We start from the raw sequence: 19,766 nt of genomic DNA on the forward strand, positions 1-19,766 counted from the left end.
AGTTTGTAACAGATGCCTATAAATGAAATATTGATTCCACTGAGGCTACGTATGCAGCTGTTAGCTGCTTCTGACTCTGTTAAAATGGATGACTTAAAGTTCACTATCCTTTACTTTACACCATCCTGAGTATAATTGACCATGAATTTTCTCCCCTAAAATATCAGAAATTTTCAGGGGTTTAGTAGTCGTATCTGAGGTTTAAATGCTAAGCATATAATTTATAAGCCATTTCCCCATGCTTTTAAAATTCAAAATTGCTGAACCACTTATTAAACTTGCAGATCATTTAAAAAAAAGATTTGCCTGTAGGCTAGAATTCAAGGTAAAATGTTCAAAAAACCAAGATGACCTCCCCCTGCTGCTGTGTTTATCTTTCCACTAAGTTACCGTGTCATATGTTCCTGCTCAAGCTAGAGGTTTCACACTGTAATAATATTGATGGGGATGATTACTACTTAATATTGTTTTATGTTTCCAGAGGGTTTTCACATATACTTTTTGTATAAATGAATCTTAACAGCAGCTCCAGTCAATTTAAGGAGACCTTATCAGCTTCAAATACCTGATAAGGAACTGAAGCCTGGCCAGTGTAAGCAGGAAGGGAAGAAACCAGTACCAAAGCGCTCTGACCACTACGTTTTAGATTTTTCAGGCATATCTGGGTAGCCCTTATTTGCTGGAATTATAAATGCTATCTTTCATAAGAAAAAAAAGAAATCTCAGACGAGGTATCTCCATAAAATTAGTTTCTTTGCAATATATAAATGTAATTGCAGGAAAGAAAAGTCTAGTTTACCGTTAGATTTTTGAAATATCTACACAGTCAGGCTAACTTGATCTCTCATCGTAAGTTCAGAGTAGTAGCTTTCTAACTTCAGCAGAGTCCCTAGGGTCTTAGATAAGGCTCATTCATTTGACTCCTGTGTTCCGTTTAGCTTTTGACTGCATTTTCAGCTCGTGGAGATTAACCCATGGCCGTGAGAGTCCAGACGTGGCTATAATAATTTCAGTGCACGCGTGACTCCTGTAATTGGCATGTGAGTTAATGACTCTGGAGCATTTTAACAGCCTCCTGGGGCAACAGTACAAGTGCGACGCTGCTTCACCAAGAAACTCACTCTACCTTTTGGGAGCAGAGTTTGGAAAACAAGACAGTCTCTTTTGGCCACATTCCTAACGTCACTGCAGGGATCAGCGTGTTCACATCATCACTCTCACATGTTATGCTCGAAGCGTGTTACGATTATTGTGGGGTGTAAAAAGCAGCTCTGTGGACTTGTTTCGCAGTGCTTGGGTGGGTTTGTGTGTTTGGTTACAAGCCCAAAGGGAAAATGACTGATTTGTTTTTAGAGGACAAAACCTTCCTTTTCTCACATTTCCACTAGTTTAGCACAGGGGTCTGGGGCGGGGCCGGGGGACGGAGCGGGCAGGGGAAAGGAGCAGCCTTGCTGTCTCGATCCACATCTTTGGGCTGTTCCCTCTGTGCTTTCTTCGTTTCCTGTTCCTCGCCACTGTTGACCTGAAACTAACAGACTGCCAGAATATACTCGGAGTATATTCTGGATCAGTGGAGAATTTAACTTTGGGGTGTGCAAGCCCCCATATGTCAAAGGAAGGAGAGTTTTATAGAGGGGGAAAGAAACTGGAATTGGGAGGTCTATGGTAAATCAAATGTGTGGCTTTTCATTGTGTGAGTCCCTGCCAGGAAAGAGAGGTCTTTCTTCCTGTTGGGCTCTACGATCATCACAAGGCTTGAGAGCTCCCCCTTCTGGTCTCCTGACTGTTTAATTGAGGTTTCTGTTGATTAATTTTCTTGCCCCACTAAGCCTTTGTTGTGAATCTTGCAGGTTGGTGGGGAGGACCGTGTATGTAAACCTAGATAGATTGTGTCCCAGTAGGCCACAGTTGCTACATGTGTTCAGGGTTCCTGCCTGAGATCCTTTAACCAGCTAGTTGGAGAGGATGATAAAAGAAGTTTCTCTTTGTTAATGTTGCTGGACTCAGATCTGCTGTTCTGTCCCAGACAGCTGCAGTTGGCTCTTGAACAAAGTGAGTCATTTCACCCCCTCAGTCAAAAATTCACATGTGACTTTACAGCTAGCCATCGAGGCCCTCCGTATGAGCAGCTTCGCGTCTGCAGACTAAACCAGCCATGGACCATGTAGTACTGTAGGACGGATTTATGCAAAAATATCCTCTTATAAGAGGACCTGTGTATTTCAAACTTGCATTGTTCAAACTTCAGCTGTACATCTTTGACTTAGCCTTACCTGCCTTCCCCAGTTCTTCTGTGTTAGGAGAGGGTTCTCCCTCAGCACTGACCCTGAAGACCATCATCGGTCTAGGCCACCAGAGAAGACAAGATGTTCTTGGGGTCACCCATGGGTCAGAGCATGGGACAGACTCACTCTGCCCTTTTCCTCTTAACTACAGGAGGATCACATTCCATGCCTTTTTTTTATATTGAAGTTTTTTCTTTAAAAAAAAAAAAAGATTTTCTAACTTGCCTGTGTTGGGTCTTAACTGGCCTGCAAGCTCTTCATTGCAGCCCTTGGGCCTCTCAGGTTGCAGCACATGGACTTCGTTGCCCCGTGGCCTGTAGGATCTAGTTCCCTGACCGGGGATAGAACCCACATCCCTTGCATCAGAGGGCAGATTCTTAACCACTGGACCACCAGCGAAGTCCCAGATGCCTTTTTCTGATGTGGATGATCTACAGGCCCTGTGATTACTTTTTGATCTGACAGTGGTTTAGAGAAGACAGCGTCTGGAGAGGTGGCATTGCCTCCTTTACGGTGATTTATGAGAACTTCTAGAGCATTCTCCTTTTTTTCGTCTTTCACTTGGCTGCAGCCTGATTCATTCCTTTACTGTCTCCCAGCATCCCAATCCCTGTGGCCCCATGATCACTGGTATCTGTTGGCCGCCTGCCTTGACCCCGTGGCTGCTTGTCTGCTGGTGTCTGAGCGTCCCCCCGGTCCCACTGCCTTTAAGGCCTGATTCACCTCCCACTTGCAAACCCTTTGCACCCACACCCTTGGCTTCTCCTGGAAATATATAGGAAAATGAGTAACCGCTGAAAAGAAGTTAAAATATCTGAAGTCTCACTGAACAGAAAAAGCTGACAGTCAAGGGATTCCTACAATCAAGGCCCTCCAACAGCCTTGAGACCCCGGAGCTGACTGGAGAAAACACCGCCAGGACCTCGGTCCTAGGCTGTGCGGCAAAACGAAAAGAATTTTCAGGCTGGATGGCTTCTTTAGAGGTAGTCTCATTCAGCTTCCATCTTTACTTGAGGAAACTGAGACCCCTGGTCCCACCGTTAGTAAATTAAAGAGTCAAGAATAGAGTCTTCTGTGACTATGGTATTTCCATCAGCCCTGTATTATTGCCATAGAAACCTGGTCATCTTTCCCACCCCTCTTAGCCCTTTTCTGGTGCCCTTGCCTTTTCTCTGACCTTCGTGATTCTTTTCTTATACAAGCAGTAATTTGCATATAATACACCCTTCATCTTTGGAATCCTGCTACACCCTTATCTCCACAAGTTCTAGATTTTTCTGGGAAGAGGAAGAAAAAGAGAGCAGAGGTTAATGCTTTGTCTGGAAGGTCCATCTGTAATGCAGTGATCATACCAGAGAGAGATCACAAGTTTCCCCTTGTAGTCAGAAGGGACAACTGATCAGCCTAGATAAGAAACGAGACTTTTGAAGCTTGTGAATATCCAATGAGGTTATTATCAACTCAGATTTTGGCTTCTTTATATAGGAGGCTTAGATTTCAGGGCTAATGCAGAGTCATGAAACACCTTTGGAGTGTTTCTAATCAAATTATCTTTTCATTTTGCTGGTAGCTTTCATTGAAGTTTAAACTAAAAAAAAAATTTTTTTTAATGCATATATACTACCACTGCCCTATGTGAAGCTAACTGCAAAATATTCCATGACTGACCTGGTCAGATCTATAATTTAAAAGGAGCCTTTTTCCTAATTTTTAATTACTTGCTTGAAAAGATGTTTGGGAGCATTGCCAAATAGTTTTGTTTGTTTGTTTGTTTTTAAGTAACTATGATTTTAAGCCTGTCCACACACAGCCATCTATTATGCAATAATATAGTAAGACCAAGTCACACATCATGGTATGATTTCTGCTTTACATCCTTTCTCTTGATGTGATTGAAATGATTTCCCACTTGTTTGGAATAGGAAGCCTGGTTTGAAATGCTTAAGGGCAAAATTGTTACTAATTTGTAGCCTCCTTTCCCAAGGCTGCACTTAAACCATTAGGGAGCTACATTAAAATTTCTAAATGAAGTGAAAAGACAGCCCTCAGATTGGGAGAAAATAATAGCAAATGAAGAAACAGACAAAGGATTAATCTCAAAAATATACAAGCAACTCCTGCAGCTCAATTCCAGAAAAATAAATGACCCAATCAAAAAATGGGCCAGAGAACTAAACAGACATTTCTCCAAAGAAGACATACAGATGGCTAACAAACACATGAAAAGGTGCTCAACATACTCATTATTAGAAAATCTAATCAAAACCACAATGAGGTACCATTACATACACCGTCAGATGGCTTGCTATCAAAAGTCTACAAGCAATAAATGCTTGGAAGGCTGTGGAGAAAAGGGAACCCTCTACAACTGTTGTGGAATGCAAACTAGTAAGCCACTATGGAAACAGTGTGGAGATTCCTTAAAAACTGGTAAATAGAACCGCCATATGACCCAGCAATACCACTTCTGGGCATACAAACTGAGGAAAACCAGATCTGAAAGAGACACATGCACCCAGGTTCATGCGCAGCACTGTTTATAATAGCCAGGACATGGAAAGCAACCTAAGATGCCCATCAGCAGATAATGGATAAGGAAGCTGTGGTACATATACACCATGGAATTTTACTCAGCCGTCAAAAAGAATTCATTTGAACCAGTCCTAATGAGATGGATGAAACTGGAGCCCCTTATACAGAGTGAAGTAAGCCAGAAAGATAAAGAACATTACAGCATACTAACACATATATATGGAACTTAGAAAGATGGTAACGATAACCCTATATGCGAAACAGAAAAAGAGACACAGAAATACAGAACAGACTTTTGAACTCTGTGGGAGAAGGTGAGGGTGGGATGTTTCAAAAGAACAGCATGTATACTATCTATGGTGAAACAGATCACCAGCCCAGGTGGGATGCATGAGACAAGTGCTCCGGCCTGGTGCACTGGGAAGACCCAGAGGAATCGGGTGGAGAGGGAGGTGGGAGGGGGGATCGGGATGGGGAATAAGTGTAAATCTATGGCTGATTCATATCAATGTATGACAAAACCCACTGAAATGTTGTGAAGTAATTAGCCTCCAACTAATAAAAAAATAAAAAAAAAAAAAATTTCTAAATGAAGCTTATATAAGCATTTATATCAATAAGTAACATTCTTCATACCCTGAGTTGTTTCTTCTGCTGTGTTCCTTTTATTTTAGCTTGTCTTCCTACATTACATATATTGTCTTATTTCCAATGTCTGCCTTCTCATCCCCCTTTTGATAAAAGCACCTCCAACTGCCCACCAAGTTGATTTCCTGACCCGCACTCCCCTTCTCTTTGTCAAAAACAGTTTCTAGACCCGTCTTAAGAGACTGGACAGTTAAAAATGGAAAGATGGCCTCTTTCTCCTGTCCCACTACCCTTAGTTCACTGGGGTAAAAAACAGTCCCAATCAGGAAACTTGACTACAAAGAAATACTCTCTAAGTGCTTATTGTAGTCATATCTGCGTCTTCTTGTCTTAATTTAAATTAAGGGGGGAGAGAGAGGGACGGACTCCTAAGGAAAAGAATAAGAAGAGACACAGCATTCCTGACCCATTTGAACTGGGAGCAAGGTCTTTGGTGGCAAATGTGTTCCTTACTCTTGACACAGTGACTAAGAGGATACAAGTGTGTGCTATTAAGTGATTTGCTGGTATTACAATTAGAATTAGAAAACCTGAAACTAACCTTTCAGGGAGTTGCACTGACATGTACTTTATTAAATTATCTCCCTAAAGCACATTATCTTGTCCTTGAATTCTGCCAGTGGGAGAGTTTCGTTACAAGCTAGCTTCATCAGTGTTTGCCAGGTCCTTCTCTTATGTACTCAGTATGCATAAAAGAAGATCAGGTCTCACGGACAATTTCTTTTCTCATCAGTCCAACCTGGAGGTTGAAAACAAATGTCCCAGTGATAAGTGTAAATTTAAGAAGCACGTACTTAACCTCAGTATCCTCAGAAGGAAAGAAACTTCTTTTATCTACCTCTCCAGACTAGCTGGTCAAAAGGATCTCAAATAGGGATCCTGATCATGTGTGCGACTTGTCTGTTGGGACAGTTTATTCATATTCACACACACTTATCCACCCCGCAACCTGCAAGATCCAAACACTTAGAAAATGTTACTCCACTGGCCTCTTAGTATAGTATTCTGTTGGGGTACAGAGGGTGTCCTATTCTGTACTTAATATTTAAAGAAACATTTGTTTAAAATTATGGTCAGTATTTCTTTTTTCCCTCAATGCTTTGAAAACTTTTAAGTTCTTGTTCAAATAGGTTGGACATTTAGACATGTTTCCTTCTGCAAGTAATGCTTGTGTTTTTGTGTGTAACTGTATATGCTTTGTCCTATTGCAGCCATATTTTCAGAAGACAAAAACACCACAGAGCCTGCTTATAAGGTTAAAAATGCCCTATCCATTCCCAACACTCCAGAGCCAACAACAACTCAAGAACCCTTGGTGGGCAGCCAGAAGAGAAAAGCAAGGAAAACCAAGATCACACACCTTGTCAGGACAGCAGACGGCCGGGTGTCACCAGCAGGAGGTACTCTGGGTAAGAAAAGGAAGTGCTTAGACAGAAAGGACCCGAGCAAGCAAGGGACCGTCGTGGCCTCAGTGGCCAGAAAATGACTCTAAGCCAACCGTGGGTCCTCTCCAAAAAGTAGGTCTGCTCTCTGGGTTCTCTCTCTGGGTCTCCTTGAGAACTGGTTTCCTGCAGACTTGTAAACATACATGTTTTGGCTTCTGTGTTAAAATCATAGGTCTTTTCCCAAGAGCATATCCAGAGTTCCTAGGAAGAAAAGGTAGCTCTTAGTACTGTTAGCTGCCTTGTCTTTCTCGGCTTGCACAACCACAGATTCTTGTGTAAATTCCCAAAGATCTGAGACTTTTAAAAGTACTGGATGAATCTTAGTCCCTGGTTCACTATTTAAGTCATTACAAGCCGGATCATCAGGTATGTAAACCCCTGAGTTAAGAAAGCAAGTATCCCTCACGTCCTGTACAGCTGATTCAGACCATCAAAGGAGCCTGAGAATGCGTCTCGGTTTCTTGGTTCTCTAGGCCACTCGGTAACCAGATATTAACTTACAGTGAATTTCTCCATTTTCCTTTGTGCCCTGTGGTCTGTTTGCTGTGCAGCGGCCTCTGTGGGAATTGCCTGGAGGGACCCAGGATAAGGAGTGGTGTCGAGAGGGACACTGCACATCCCCTTCACGTCTTGGGGTGCTCCACCAGCAGAGTGTTAGTGGCGTTCGCCGCCGCCTTTCTGCCTTTCAGTACCTCCAGCGTCTCATTCTTTCAGCCCTGAAGGAGGTGTTCCCTCCCCTCCCCCGATCCAGTTTCCAGAAAAAGCTCAAAGGTCCATAGTGACTTCTATAAATAGGAAAAAAACATTGTAAGTGAATGTTCTTTGAGGGTGATATTTATAAACACCTGATTTAGGTTAGTCTAGTTGGTGGACTCGTTGTATGGTAAGATAGAAATTAGAAGTCACTTAGTGGAGTTTGGGCACTTGTGTTTTGCATATGTAGATTGTTAAACGTTCAAGCATGTTAAAGACGCCCAATTCTGCTGTTACATAGGAAGTGAAGCTCACAGAGGTTGCATTTTGTTTTGGAACATACTGAACTACTAAGTGTAGGGTAAGGACTGCAATCTAGTTTTCCTAGTCATTAGTCTAGCAGGCTCTGCTCTCCTTATCCATTCTGGATTCTGTTCTATCATTTTCATATTGTATAAGTTGTTACAGCTTCTGTTTTCCTTGTGAGGAAGAGGGAAAGGTTTTAGAAAACATTCCCTTTTATGTGGAAAAGCATATAGCACTGTCATGTTCTAATATATGACATTTACAGCCTTTATATCAATTCCTTTCTATAGGTAAGCTGGTTTTTGAAAAATGATGAAGATTCCTCCCTCTCCTCCTCATCTGTAAGGGCTGCATAATGAAGTGCAATCATTTCTAGCACATGGATTGGTGTAGCATTTCGGCCACCTCTTCACAAATACCAGCAGGCCCTTTGTCTCCCTTGCAGAAGGTCTTCAAAGCAAACATGACAGTGTAGATCTCGCTGGGATGAGTTTAGGCCCTTCTAAGTATTGGTAACTCAGCAGAGGAATGCCCAACATGCACAGTAGGCATGCTGTGGCGTCATCAGAGTATTTGGTCAGTTGAGTTTTGCAGGGCCATTTTGCAGCATCCCCTGGCCCCTCTGCAGAAGTCCCTTGGGTTTTACTCTGACCAAGGCCCATTTTCCCCCTCTCTCTCCAAGACTGACCTAGTCTTTGACCTTGGATAAAACACAGCTCCTCTGCTGAGCTTCAGGGCATAGTGCTGCTCGTGGTTGCGGCTGAGCTCAATAAAAGAGTTTTACTCCCATGGAAGAAGAGGTTCTGTAACAGCCTTAATATTCCACGGATGACAGAAGTGAGCAGGAAAGCATATTAGCTCATTTCGCACTGTCTGACACTGAGTGTTCCGTGTCCCTTCTCCGGAGGAAACAGAGCGCTCCTCTCTCATGATGAGTTTCCCTTCCGCTGCAGATGACAAGCCCCGGGAGCAGCTGCAGAGGGGCCTCGCTAAGGTGACTGAGACAGGCTGCAGCGACGCGTGCCTGCACACCAGGGAGGCCGCAGAGACGCGGAGCAGCACCCCGGAGATGCCGGCCGTGTCCGCCTTCTTCAGCCTCGCCGCGCTGGCCGAAGTGGCCGCCATGGAAAACGTGCACAGGTTAGCGGTGGGCAGCCTCGCTGCCCTGGGGCCTGGGGGCGCCGTTCAGCTTCACCCGCTTTCACAGAACATGGGTGGAGACGGTAACGCACAGACCCATCTCATCCCTTCTGATGTGATTGGTGATACTTCCCACGATGATTGAGGTTCGGGAGACTTGTTTACCACGTGTTACTATTTAGCCGTTCGGGAAAATATAAGGGAGTATACGCCCGCCAAGAATTTTACTTTGAATATAGTTTATTCTGTGACTAAGCTTCGTTTCTGAAGAGTCCTGAGAGAGCAGAGAGAAGCAGTATTATCTAATCATTGGAGTTGTGGAGGCAAGTCTCAAACTGTGGGTTTGAGTGCCCCGTCTGTCACCTGCAAACTGTAAGGGAGACCTTGAGCAAGAGCATTCACTTCCCTATCCTCTTTTTTTTTCTTCTGTGCAATGGCTATCAGTGGTTCTCCTTTCATAGAGATGTCCTATAGAATAAACCTGGTGTCCCAGACCTAGCACCTGGCCACACCCCCACCGAGGATGGCATTGGTGGTTCCAGCAGAAGAAAACTGTGTGGTTTGAGAAAAAGAGCATCTCACCATCTGACTCAGGGCAGGCACAAGGCCTGGATTTATCTTAAGCAACCTGTGTTGGTTAGTCATTTATTTCTCTGGGCCTCAGTTTTCTCATCTTCCATTTAGCATAACGATATCCCCAAAGAATCACACAGTTGTAAGGAATCAGACGAGATCAGATGTGAAAGCCTTTTGAATTCAGTAAAGCCCCACAGAAAGTTATTAAGTTCTAAGTATATAATTGAGTGTTCTGCTGTTTAATGGAACATTTGGGAAGGTAAGAAAGTCTTCTGTAAATTCAGGTATTTCATATTTTTATTCAAAATGGATCACCCGCAGATGAGTTCCTTTCTTAGGTTTTCAGTCTTCAGCCCGAAAGTGCTTGAAATCCAGCCCAACTTGTTTACCCACCAGCCAGGCACCATTCTCTTTCACATCCAGGTTTAGGAAATGAACATCACTCCATGGTGTCCGACTCTTTACGACCCCATGGACTATACAGTCCATGGAATTCTCCAGGCCAGAATACTGGAGTGGATAACTTTTCCCTTCTCCAGGAGATCTTCCCAACCCAGGGATCGAACCCAGGTCTCCCACATTGCAGGCAGATTCTTTACCAGCTGAGCCATCAGGGAAGCCCAAGAGTACTGGAGTGGGTAGCCTGTCCCTTCTCCAGGGGATCTTCCCAACCCAGGAATCAAACTGAGGTCTCCTGCTTTGCAGGCGGAGTCTGCAGGTTTAGGAGGCCCTGATGAAAGTTTTCTTCGTGTCTTGCTCTTTACCTATCATATTACAATTCTCCTGCTTCCTCACAAATAGCCTCTAGACATTTCCAAGAAGTCAAATTCCTTTTCATGTGTACACTGCAAGTGCCTAATAGCAAGTGAATGGTGACAGGCATTGTTAAAATCTGCTCAGGTCTCTGAGGGGGATAACACACGGACACTTCCCTACTCGGCGTTTCACAGTCGAGCACAGAGGACAAACTTGTAATGCATGCACAAAGAATTAAATATGTGCCTGAGTGTTCTGAAGTGCCCTCATAAATTGTGGAAATAGGAGGTCATATAAGAACTCGGAGAGGGGGTGATCATTCAGAGCTCAGGAGGAGCTCCCACACAGCCGCCCTTGCTGCCGCCAGCGTCCCCTCTGAGCAAGACAGGTCAGGCCTCTGCGCTGTTGGCATCCCCACCCCGCGGCTGCAGCCCCGCGGATCGTGCACCCTTACCCCTCTCAGCTCCGCCTCCCTTGCTGCCCGCGTTCATGTGCAGTCGCTTCCTCCCATCCACATAAGCCCACTTCTTGCCTTTGCACGTCCTCCTCCCCAGGGAACTGCTGCGCCTCCTTCAGTCCGTCTGTCCCTTGTCCTCTTGTCTGTCTTCCTCCTGACGTCCTGCACGATCTGTGTACACGCCCCTGTTAGACCAGCTGCCTCTCGGGGATGGGCAGATGAATGAGTGACTACCTAAGTTAGCTAAGAGGCACAGGAAAAAATGATTTGAGTAGAGGGTCTTCTTTTTTGTTTAACACATCCCATTGGAAAGAATAATATTGCTTATTAGAGTTTTCACTATCAACATAACAAATGGTTAGTGTCCTTAACATCCAGAAAGATAGCTTTTCCTGGGGAATGTTAGTTGTAACTCGAGCCCTTACCTGTTAAAGCAGAGTTACCAGCCTTCCCTCCATGGACAGGCTTAATGTAATTGTACCTGGGTTACACATTAATTAATTATTGCTTCGGCATCACCTAGTTCATAATTTAGAAGGTGGTCCACAGAGTTAGGGGTAAATATATATTACTTGCATTCTTGTCACAAGAAATCTTAACACTGGGTTCAGAAACCCAATGTAGAAAAACAGTTTTACAAAACACAGGAAGTCGGAAATTGAAATTAACCTTTGTTGAGAGCCTGTTTGTTCACTAGAAGTTTTATAAGAACAGACTTCATTGTTTACTCTTAAAATCAGCTCTGCCAGGCGCCTCTTTTTTAGTTACATTTTAATGATGGTACAGGCAGTTAATTAACTCGCCAGGAACACCCAGCTAAACCAAGTCAGGATCTGAATCCACGTCTTTGAACTCCTGTGTCTTAGCATTTGCTCAGCAGTGCTGCTTATGCAAGCGTCTGTCCTGCCCTCGAGAGTCCCGAGGACTGTCGCTTGACCTGCCCCCGGGAGCTGGAGCCCACACGTGGTGGAGCCACATCATTGCTCGGCTTGTGCTCAGTAGGAAAGAATCCGCTCGCCCAGGCAGGAGATGGAGGGGATGAGGGCTTGATCCCTAGATCAGGAAGATCCCCTGGAGTAGGGCTGGGCTATCAACCCAATTTCTCTCTCCCCTCGATGTCTTTTTTTTTTTAACTGTACTCTTCATCTTTCACTTGTTTTTTCTTTGTATGTTTCCTTTTCCAATACTTATTAAAATATTTTTGACTTTTGTAATATTGTTACATATTCAACCTTAAAAAATACCGTTTTAATTTCATCTTCCTTGAACAAAGAGTTGAACATATTGAACAGTTGGTTCTTTAGCATCCCCACATGAATAAACAGATTAATCCAGAGGTTTGATTATAACACATATTTTGTTTTTCTAAAAAATTCCTGATATCTTAAGCTAAGTGATCGTTGGATTCTGAAATCCCAAAATGTTGCATTTATAGATATCTGTATTAATTTTCTTCTTTGTGCATCAAGAGACAGAAACTTGGATATAGTTATGGAGAGACACAGTTTGAATTTTAAAATTGCTCCTCTTATTTCGCATAATTTAAAGATACTGTATTGAAGTGGTCAATCCAGTGAAGACATTGCTGCGTGCCCCTATATTTTTCAGCGGTGCATGTGCCTTGTTGAGGCTTGGGAAGCCTGTTAGGAAATGTCACAGGTGTGTCTGATCGTGTCTTTTTAGGAGGAGAGGCTCTGTAGATGCTACCAAGAAATGTTCTTATAACCATGAAGCAAGTGGCATTTTTCTTCCTACTCATTAAAAAAAAAAAAATGAGAAATAGACTATTTGCTGTAGATCCAATCCAAATGATATGAATTTCCATGAATTTTTAAAGTCTCGTCTAGAGTTCCGTCTCCGTATGTGTAGGTTTTGGCTCAGGATGACTGGCTTTCTCACACGCTGAAATTCAGAACTGGTCCTCGCCTCCTTCCCTGCACACTCTGCCTCCATATGCCTTTGAGACGTCTCGTCCATCAGGAGGGCGTCACTGTTTCCTTTTCATTCATTTCTTCAGTCAGAGTTCACCTCTGCCGACCCTTTTACTGGCCTTCAGTTTTGACACTGGGCCTATTATTGTATATCAAGAAATGAGTCTGAAGATTATCAGTTAGTATAGGATAGCCTCCCCCTTGGTCAAGTCAAGGAAAGGAATGTGTCCTTTTTTAATATAAGAAGATCCAAAGGAATATTGCCATCCTGAAACCATCACCCTGGACTGAAAGTTTTCCACTTCTTAGGGAATTTCCCCAAATTTGTTGGTGCCTCGGATTTTGTCTCTACATAGTGGAGGTGCTTGTTTGAGGGCAGAGAGTATTATTGAGTTGTGTGAGAGGAATTGAGGTAAAAAACCCTTAAAAAAGAAAAGTAAAGATGCTTTAAAGCAGTTTTAATTAAAAGGCGTAAGGAATGCGTCAGAAGCGTCTGTTAAACAAGATACATGGGAAAGCTTTTGCTGGTCATTCATCACGCCCTCTTATTTCTAATAACATCCTCTCAATAAGTGATTCTGTCTGTCTTTTCCCCTTGTTTTACAGAGGTCAGAGGTCAACTCCGCTCACCCATGATGGACAGCCAAAGGAAATGGCCCAGGCCCCTGTACTCATTTCCTGCGCTGACCAGTGACGCGCCCTTTAATTGTAAAACGTTGTGCTTTACCTACTACCCTAGCCTTGTCTTTACCGAGGGATGCCAGTGAGTCCGTGTGGTGGGAAATAGAGACTGCAAACAGCTGCTTGTTTGCCCTCCGTGGCCCAGATTCACTTGAAGCAGAAGTTGGCACCCTGGGCCAGTTTTGTTCTCTCAGAACCCAGAATCTTTGAGGGTGATGTGATCTGTCTGATACTGAGCGGAAACGGGATGACCTAGAGCTTTGCTTTCTATTGAAGGCTTTCGATGGTAACAGGTGGTGACTTGGTAAAAGGCTGCCTTTACTGTAGCTCATCCAGCATCTCTTTTACCAACCAGAGAGTGTGAAGCTAGTTTCGTATATTACCTAGTTATTCTTTCAAAACAAAAACAAAAAACCAACAAAAAAAGAAAAAGCAAAAACTGACGCACTGCACTAGTTATTATTAGATATTCCTAGTCTTTTTTGTACATGGAGATTTAAGTTCTAAGATGGTTTATATAATAGGTTATACCTACATTTATATTGTAGAATAATATTAAAATGCCTGTTCAAAGACTCCCAAGCAGCACGGGCAGGCAGATGTACCATTGTTAGTGGTGTATGCTCGGCCTCACGGTCCCTATATTCTGCACTTTTATATTTGCCACCAGAGTGGTAGTTTGCTGGCAAAAAGAGAAAGAGAGGAAAAAAAAATTACAATTCTTGCAAGCTGAATTTTTTTTTTTTCTTAGCCTTGAGTGACCAAGAAGAATTTGCTTGGGGCAAATTGTGGCAAATATTTTCCCAGACAGGGGAAAAGTCTTGCAGATGACAAATGTTTTCATGCCTTGAGGGTTCTTTTTATTTTTTACACAGGGGTCTGAGTAACCAATGGATCGTTCATACAGACAAAAAAAAAAAAAAGAAAACTATTATTCAGAAGTGACCTTAGTATTACTTCACTATTCTGAACACATTGAAGACACTCACCTCATGTGGACTTTGAGCTACAGACCTTTTACATCCATCCCAGACAGACTGGACGGGTAGCGATTGCTATGCACAGCCGAATTGGCACAGCAGATTTTTAGAGCCATTCTGAGTTTTTGTGATTACGGAGGTATTGAGTAAATGGTGAGGGAGGTGTGCCTGACCACAGTGGGACTCGCAGTCATAGATCCACCTGCAAGTTTCCTGTTCTTTTTTGTGTTTTGTTGAACATAAAACCAACCATACATATGCCAGTGCCAAGCGGATTAACTGGCTTAGAACATCCAGCATATTGACTCCACCGCCTGACGTTCACAGTGTCTTGTTCCTTAGCAACAGATGCAAAGTGATAAATCAAAATTAGTCAGCGGCTCCACATTTTACAGGGTATTTGTTCCATAGCACAAAGGATTTCCCCACTCTTGCATCACAGCACAAACTACCAAATTTTAATTGTTGGATTCCAGCAATAATTTTTATTGGTTTTCAAACTGGCGGAATTTTGATAGTGTTAGTTCGAGTTTGAAGCTTTTGAATTAGCTCTCTAAATGGTGACAGTTTACAAGGTTTTATCTAGCTTTCTTATTTATACTTGACTGAATTGTAATGATGATTTTTTTTTTCTAATCGTAATTTGACCTAATAGCCATACAAAAAATGACTCTATTAGTACTGACTAGGTTTAGCTTTTCACAGTTGTAGATACTACTTCGGTTTCGGTGCTGGAAAATATGTACATCATACTAACAGAATTGAAAAAGGATAGAGAGAATGGGGGTTTTTTCTTTAAAGCAGTTAAAGAGGGCAGCAGGACTTTGGAATGGTGTCCTCAAAAATGCATATTCCTTGTGAACATGGAGGAAGATGGAAGGTAGTAAGTAAGGTTAATCAGAGATTAAAAACTTCACCCCATTCACATAGAAATAAACCTGGTGGGCAGCCCCAGATTTTAGCATAGTTTTTTACTATGATGCTGTTTTATTAATATTTTCTAAATTTCAGAACACAAAGTAAATGTTTAAAAATTGCTGGGTCCTAGTGTTGGTGGCTGTTGGAGTCTTTGGACCACTTGCTAGCAGTGATTTAAAAATTATTAGCTAAAATCCCAAAAAAATTCAAAATCAACAAAAATTTTTTGGTGCAGAACATGCACCTTGACAATGGTACTAACTTATTATTCTCTAGAACACGTTAGAATAGATCTATTTTTGCCGGAGCCCCCTCCTTCCTTCCAGTCCTCCAATTACATTTCACTAGAGTTCCTTAAGAGATTGCTGTATATTCATGGGACCTTTTTTTAAAAAGAAGCGAAACAGAAGATTACTTTTTTCTATGTGATTAATATATCTTACTTGATCTGCTTTTCCTAAACCTCAGTGGCTTTTCCCTTAGGCAGGGGTGGGGGTGGAGGGCAACCTACTGGATATGACTGTTTTCAAGATACTTTAAAAAAAAACTTTTTGTAGAAATGCTTAATTTTTAAGCGGCTAGTCACTGAGAGTAGCAGAAATCCTGCAAAGCTTTATAGTCCTCTAGACCCTCGCCTTGTTGTTTCTCCGAGCAAAGTTTTGATTTCAGTAACAGTGCTTTTCTCAAGCCCTGAATCCACTGGAGAGGGGTGTTGGTGTTTTCAGGTAATAACATTTGTTAGCACAAGTATTTCAGACCAACATGTAGTCCCCCCCCCCCCCCGCCATTTATCATTTTCATTTCCCTTCTTGCATTCTTTTTTATTTTGGAAAATCATATTGCTATGGTGTGTACCTTAATCTGCCAGCAAACACCATCTACACTAACATTTGTCCCACAAGCATCCTTGAGAAAAAGTTGTTGCACCTTATGTATATCTCAAGCAAACCAAAATATGATGCTCTTCTGCTTTGTTTTATTCTAAATTGTTGTATCATATCTTTCTGAAACCATTCTGAATCTAGTTGAAATTATCAATATTTATGCTTCTAACCTTAATTTCTGGATTCAAACCTGTATATAAATCTTTTGAAAAACAAAAAAAAATTGTCCTAGCCCTTCTCTGTGATGCTGGAAGTGGATGATCAGTCTCAGATGGAGACGCAGTACTGCTCCAGTTTTCTTTAGCCTTTTATTTATTTAGTTATTCTGGGTGTTTTCCTATGTAATTTTGAAGTGTGTAGAGTATATAATAGTAACAAGCTGCAGCTCTAAGAAGCTGAGTGAAAGAAAGAAAATACTGTAAGACATCCTTTTTAAGTTTTTATTTGTTTGGTAAACTATAATGAGATAAGGAAAAAGAAAAATGTCCTACAGCCACATTGAAGATACAGGTTCTTAACCTCAAATTAGGTTAGTTTCCAGATTTTAGATCAAAATTGCTAATTAATTAAAGCCCCCCTTTTTTTTAAAGGCTATGTCATACTCTCGTAATCCTGACAGCCTTTTCCCCTCAAGTTTTGGAAATATATTTATTTAATTCCATCAGGTGAGCTTTCTACCAATGCCCCCTCAAACCCATGTTGAACTCATCCCCATGTTATCACGGTTATTCTAGTTCCTGATGTTAAAACTGCGGCAGAGGAAAAAAGTGATGGAACACTATGAACAAAAAGGAGCATTTGAACTAGTCTGGTTGTTCAGAATCCAACGTGTTTAATCCCCGTCATTCCCTTATCAAGTCAGATGCTACCCTGACTGAGCCCTAGAAAATTCTGTTTGCACTCTGTAGTCCTTGGCTCATCATATGGAAGTGTTTGCACCTATGTAAAATCTCACGCAAATTATAAATCGATAACAGCACTAGAGTAAGCTGAACACCGAACGACCTGTTTTGTTTATACAGTGCGGGGGGAGGGCTGCGGGCATCCAGGAAGTCTGTTCCAAGTGTGGAGTTTGGCATTAATGTGAAGCAGTGGGACCATGCTGCCTGCTAACTACTGTATGAATCCTGTGTGTTCTGAAGACCAGCAGCTGGAGGCCGGCATCCATTCGGCAAAGGGGAAGCAGCGCCGCTTCGCTGGGGAAAAGGAATTCCTGCGAGGAAAAGGAATTCCTGGAGTCATCACTTAGAGGGAGAGGCGGGGTGTGCGCCACGCTGCGAGGAGGCGCCCCTTTGAGCGCAGCGCTCCTCGGGGCCCTCAGACGAGGCCAACCCCGACGGGCTGCCTCGGCTTCAGCAGTTAACTGCAGTAAGTCCTGCTTCCCAAGTTTGTCTTGTTTTTGCGTCTGCCTTCAGTGCCACTATTTTCCACTGCAGTGTTTAGACTCACAAACCACCTTCTCCAGAGAGAACAATGTATTGCTGAAAATGGGCAGCAGAAGCCAATGCTCTTAGGACATTTGACCTACAAAGTATTCAGAGTGACTGCTAGGTGGGAATTAAATCTTAGCCTTCCCCACATAGGACCTTGTTTTTGCACCTTGTAAAGAGTGTACTAATTGTTAATTAGGTATTGCTTTATTTATACAAGTATTCCCAAAGAATTAGATTTGGATTTTGTTTTTATTGGAGTGTGGGGATTTTTTTTAAAAAAGTATCTTATATAGATCAACTAACATCATACTTATAATATTCAAAAGAAAAAGAAAGTTTTCAGTTCATCTTACCATATCTGTCTGGTGAAGTATTCAAGGTTTGATGGACTGCTTTGCTTTCATTTTGGAAATGATAGTGAAGTTTTTTATACCCCATATTACTGTCCTGTCCTTTTCACTGGGGACATCATCTTCCTCACATGATAGAAAAAGAAGCAGCAAAAGAGTAATCAAGGCAGATCCATTTGATTCCCCTCACACGCCTCCATCTCTGCTTTCCTTAAAAATATATAAATACACATTTTCTTCGCACATACAAAAAAGCTTCTTCTCATGGCCAAATTTTATTGGTGGTGGTATGATTTATACTAACGATTGAAAAGCAGAAGCCTTGTGCTTGGAACTTTGCTGGCCACTGTTTTCTCGTTGCAGCCAGTGGTCAAAATTGATCCTGCCCCTTAAATCGATTTTTATGCACAGAACCTAGTTATTGTGAACATTACTACTCTTTCCAAAGATTTTCTAATAACTTGGGCCAGAAGTGGTTACCGGGTAACACAGACCTAATTCAACGCCTCCATGCCCCCCACCACACATCAAGTCTTACCTCACAAGCTCCAACCTGAATCACAGAGGTGCATGTGTCGCAGACTAGAGTGACCTTTGCCCCCCAGGGGTGGTCCCGTCCCCTGCACCCCACATTAGTGCCTCAGCTCCGAGCAGCAGAACTGGGGGAGGGGAGGTTCGTGACCTGGAGCTCAGCATATGCTTGGCAACATTTTCCTCATTTCATTCGCACTAAACAAGTCTTGCTCTCAGGAATTTGTCAGAAAGGAATAAAAACCACCTGAGATTCCACATACCAGATTATGAACTTTTCTCACAGGTTTGAATTGCTTACTTACCTGTCAAAAATTAACCACAGCTTCATTTGACCACCGGATCTTAAGTCTGTTGACAGTTTTCAGCATGACCGAATCGCTCATTTTTTTTGCTTTCAGAAATTGGCTTGGTTCTCTTTAGAGTTGGTGTAAACATGCCATGTAATAAATGATTTCCACTTAATGGTACAACAGAATTATTGCTTTCTTAGATGTATGTGTAGTAAAAGTCAATATACACATTTATATAATTTCTTTCTTCAAAATCTTATACTTAATTTGATATTTCTAAAAATTGCACATGTAAGTCATGTGTATAACATGCTAAAGTACTTTAACTGTGATCTTAAAACTGAATAAAAATATTTAATAAAAATTTGAAATATTTTAAAGATATTATTTAAATATATATATATATTTTTTTGGTTCAAACTACTGACCATCGTGTATATGCCTTCAGTCTACCATTTCCACTAAAAACTAGTAAGGAAAATACTTTAATACAAGTAAGACCTCTCAGCTATTTCAGAATGTCATGTGACGGTCTCCTCAAAACTCTGCCTGAGATTCACCACCGTCTGAGCAGCCTTGGTTGCCTTCCCTAACATGTAGAGCAGAGGTCGTCCCTACAGAAGGAAGAAGAACGCGTCAGTCCATGTGCAGAAGAGCCGCCTTGGAAAGTGTGACCTAATTTCCCCAAACCAGTAAAAGGATTGGAGTAGTATCGTTAAGACAGTAGGATAAACACAGACCTCAGCTTTGCTGAATAGGATGTTCCCGAGACCTAAAACCTTGGGTCTCCTGGGTTTGTTTTTTTTCCAAATCCTTTGGAATGGCCCATGAGTGCACATGCTCACACACGGTATAAATATTGGGTTGGCCAAATGGTTCATTTCTATTTTTCTATAACATCTTATGGAAAAACCCAAACGGACTTTC

At 42.2% G+C, this 19,766-nt stretch overlaps 1 protein-coding gene across 13 annotated transcripts in view; it reads left to right on the forward strand.

The window, feature by feature from the left end:
- The window catches only part of BBX (BBX high mobility group box domain containing), a 299,562-nt gene extending 280,339 nt beyond the window's left edge, over positions 1 to 19,223 (forward strand). For all 13 annotated transcript variants that reach the window (XM_043448957.1, XM_043448969.1, XM_043448958.1 and 10 more), the window contains 3 exons: positions 6,677 to 6,874; positions 8,863 to 9,049; positions 13,376 to 19,223. In XM_043448957.1, coding sequence (XP_043304892.1) covers positions 6,677 to 6,874; positions 8,863 to 9,049; positions 13,376 to 13,463 — 473 coding nt within the window. In that variant the 3' untranslated portion in view covers positions 13,464 to 19,223. The remainder of the gene's footprint in view (positions 1 to 6,676; positions 6,875 to 8,862; positions 9,050 to 13,375) is intronic.
- Positions 19,224 to 19,766: the final 543 nt, after the last annotated feature.

The sequence above is a fragment of the Cervus canadensis genome, chromosome 27 (assembly GCF_019320065.1).
Source record: "Cervus canadensis isolate Bull #8, Minnesota chromosome 27, ASM1932006v1, whole genome shotgun sequence".
In the NCBI taxonomy this organism is placed as follows: domain Eukaryota; kingdom Metazoa; phylum Chordata; class Mammalia; order Artiodactyla; family Cervidae; genus Cervus; species Cervus canadensis.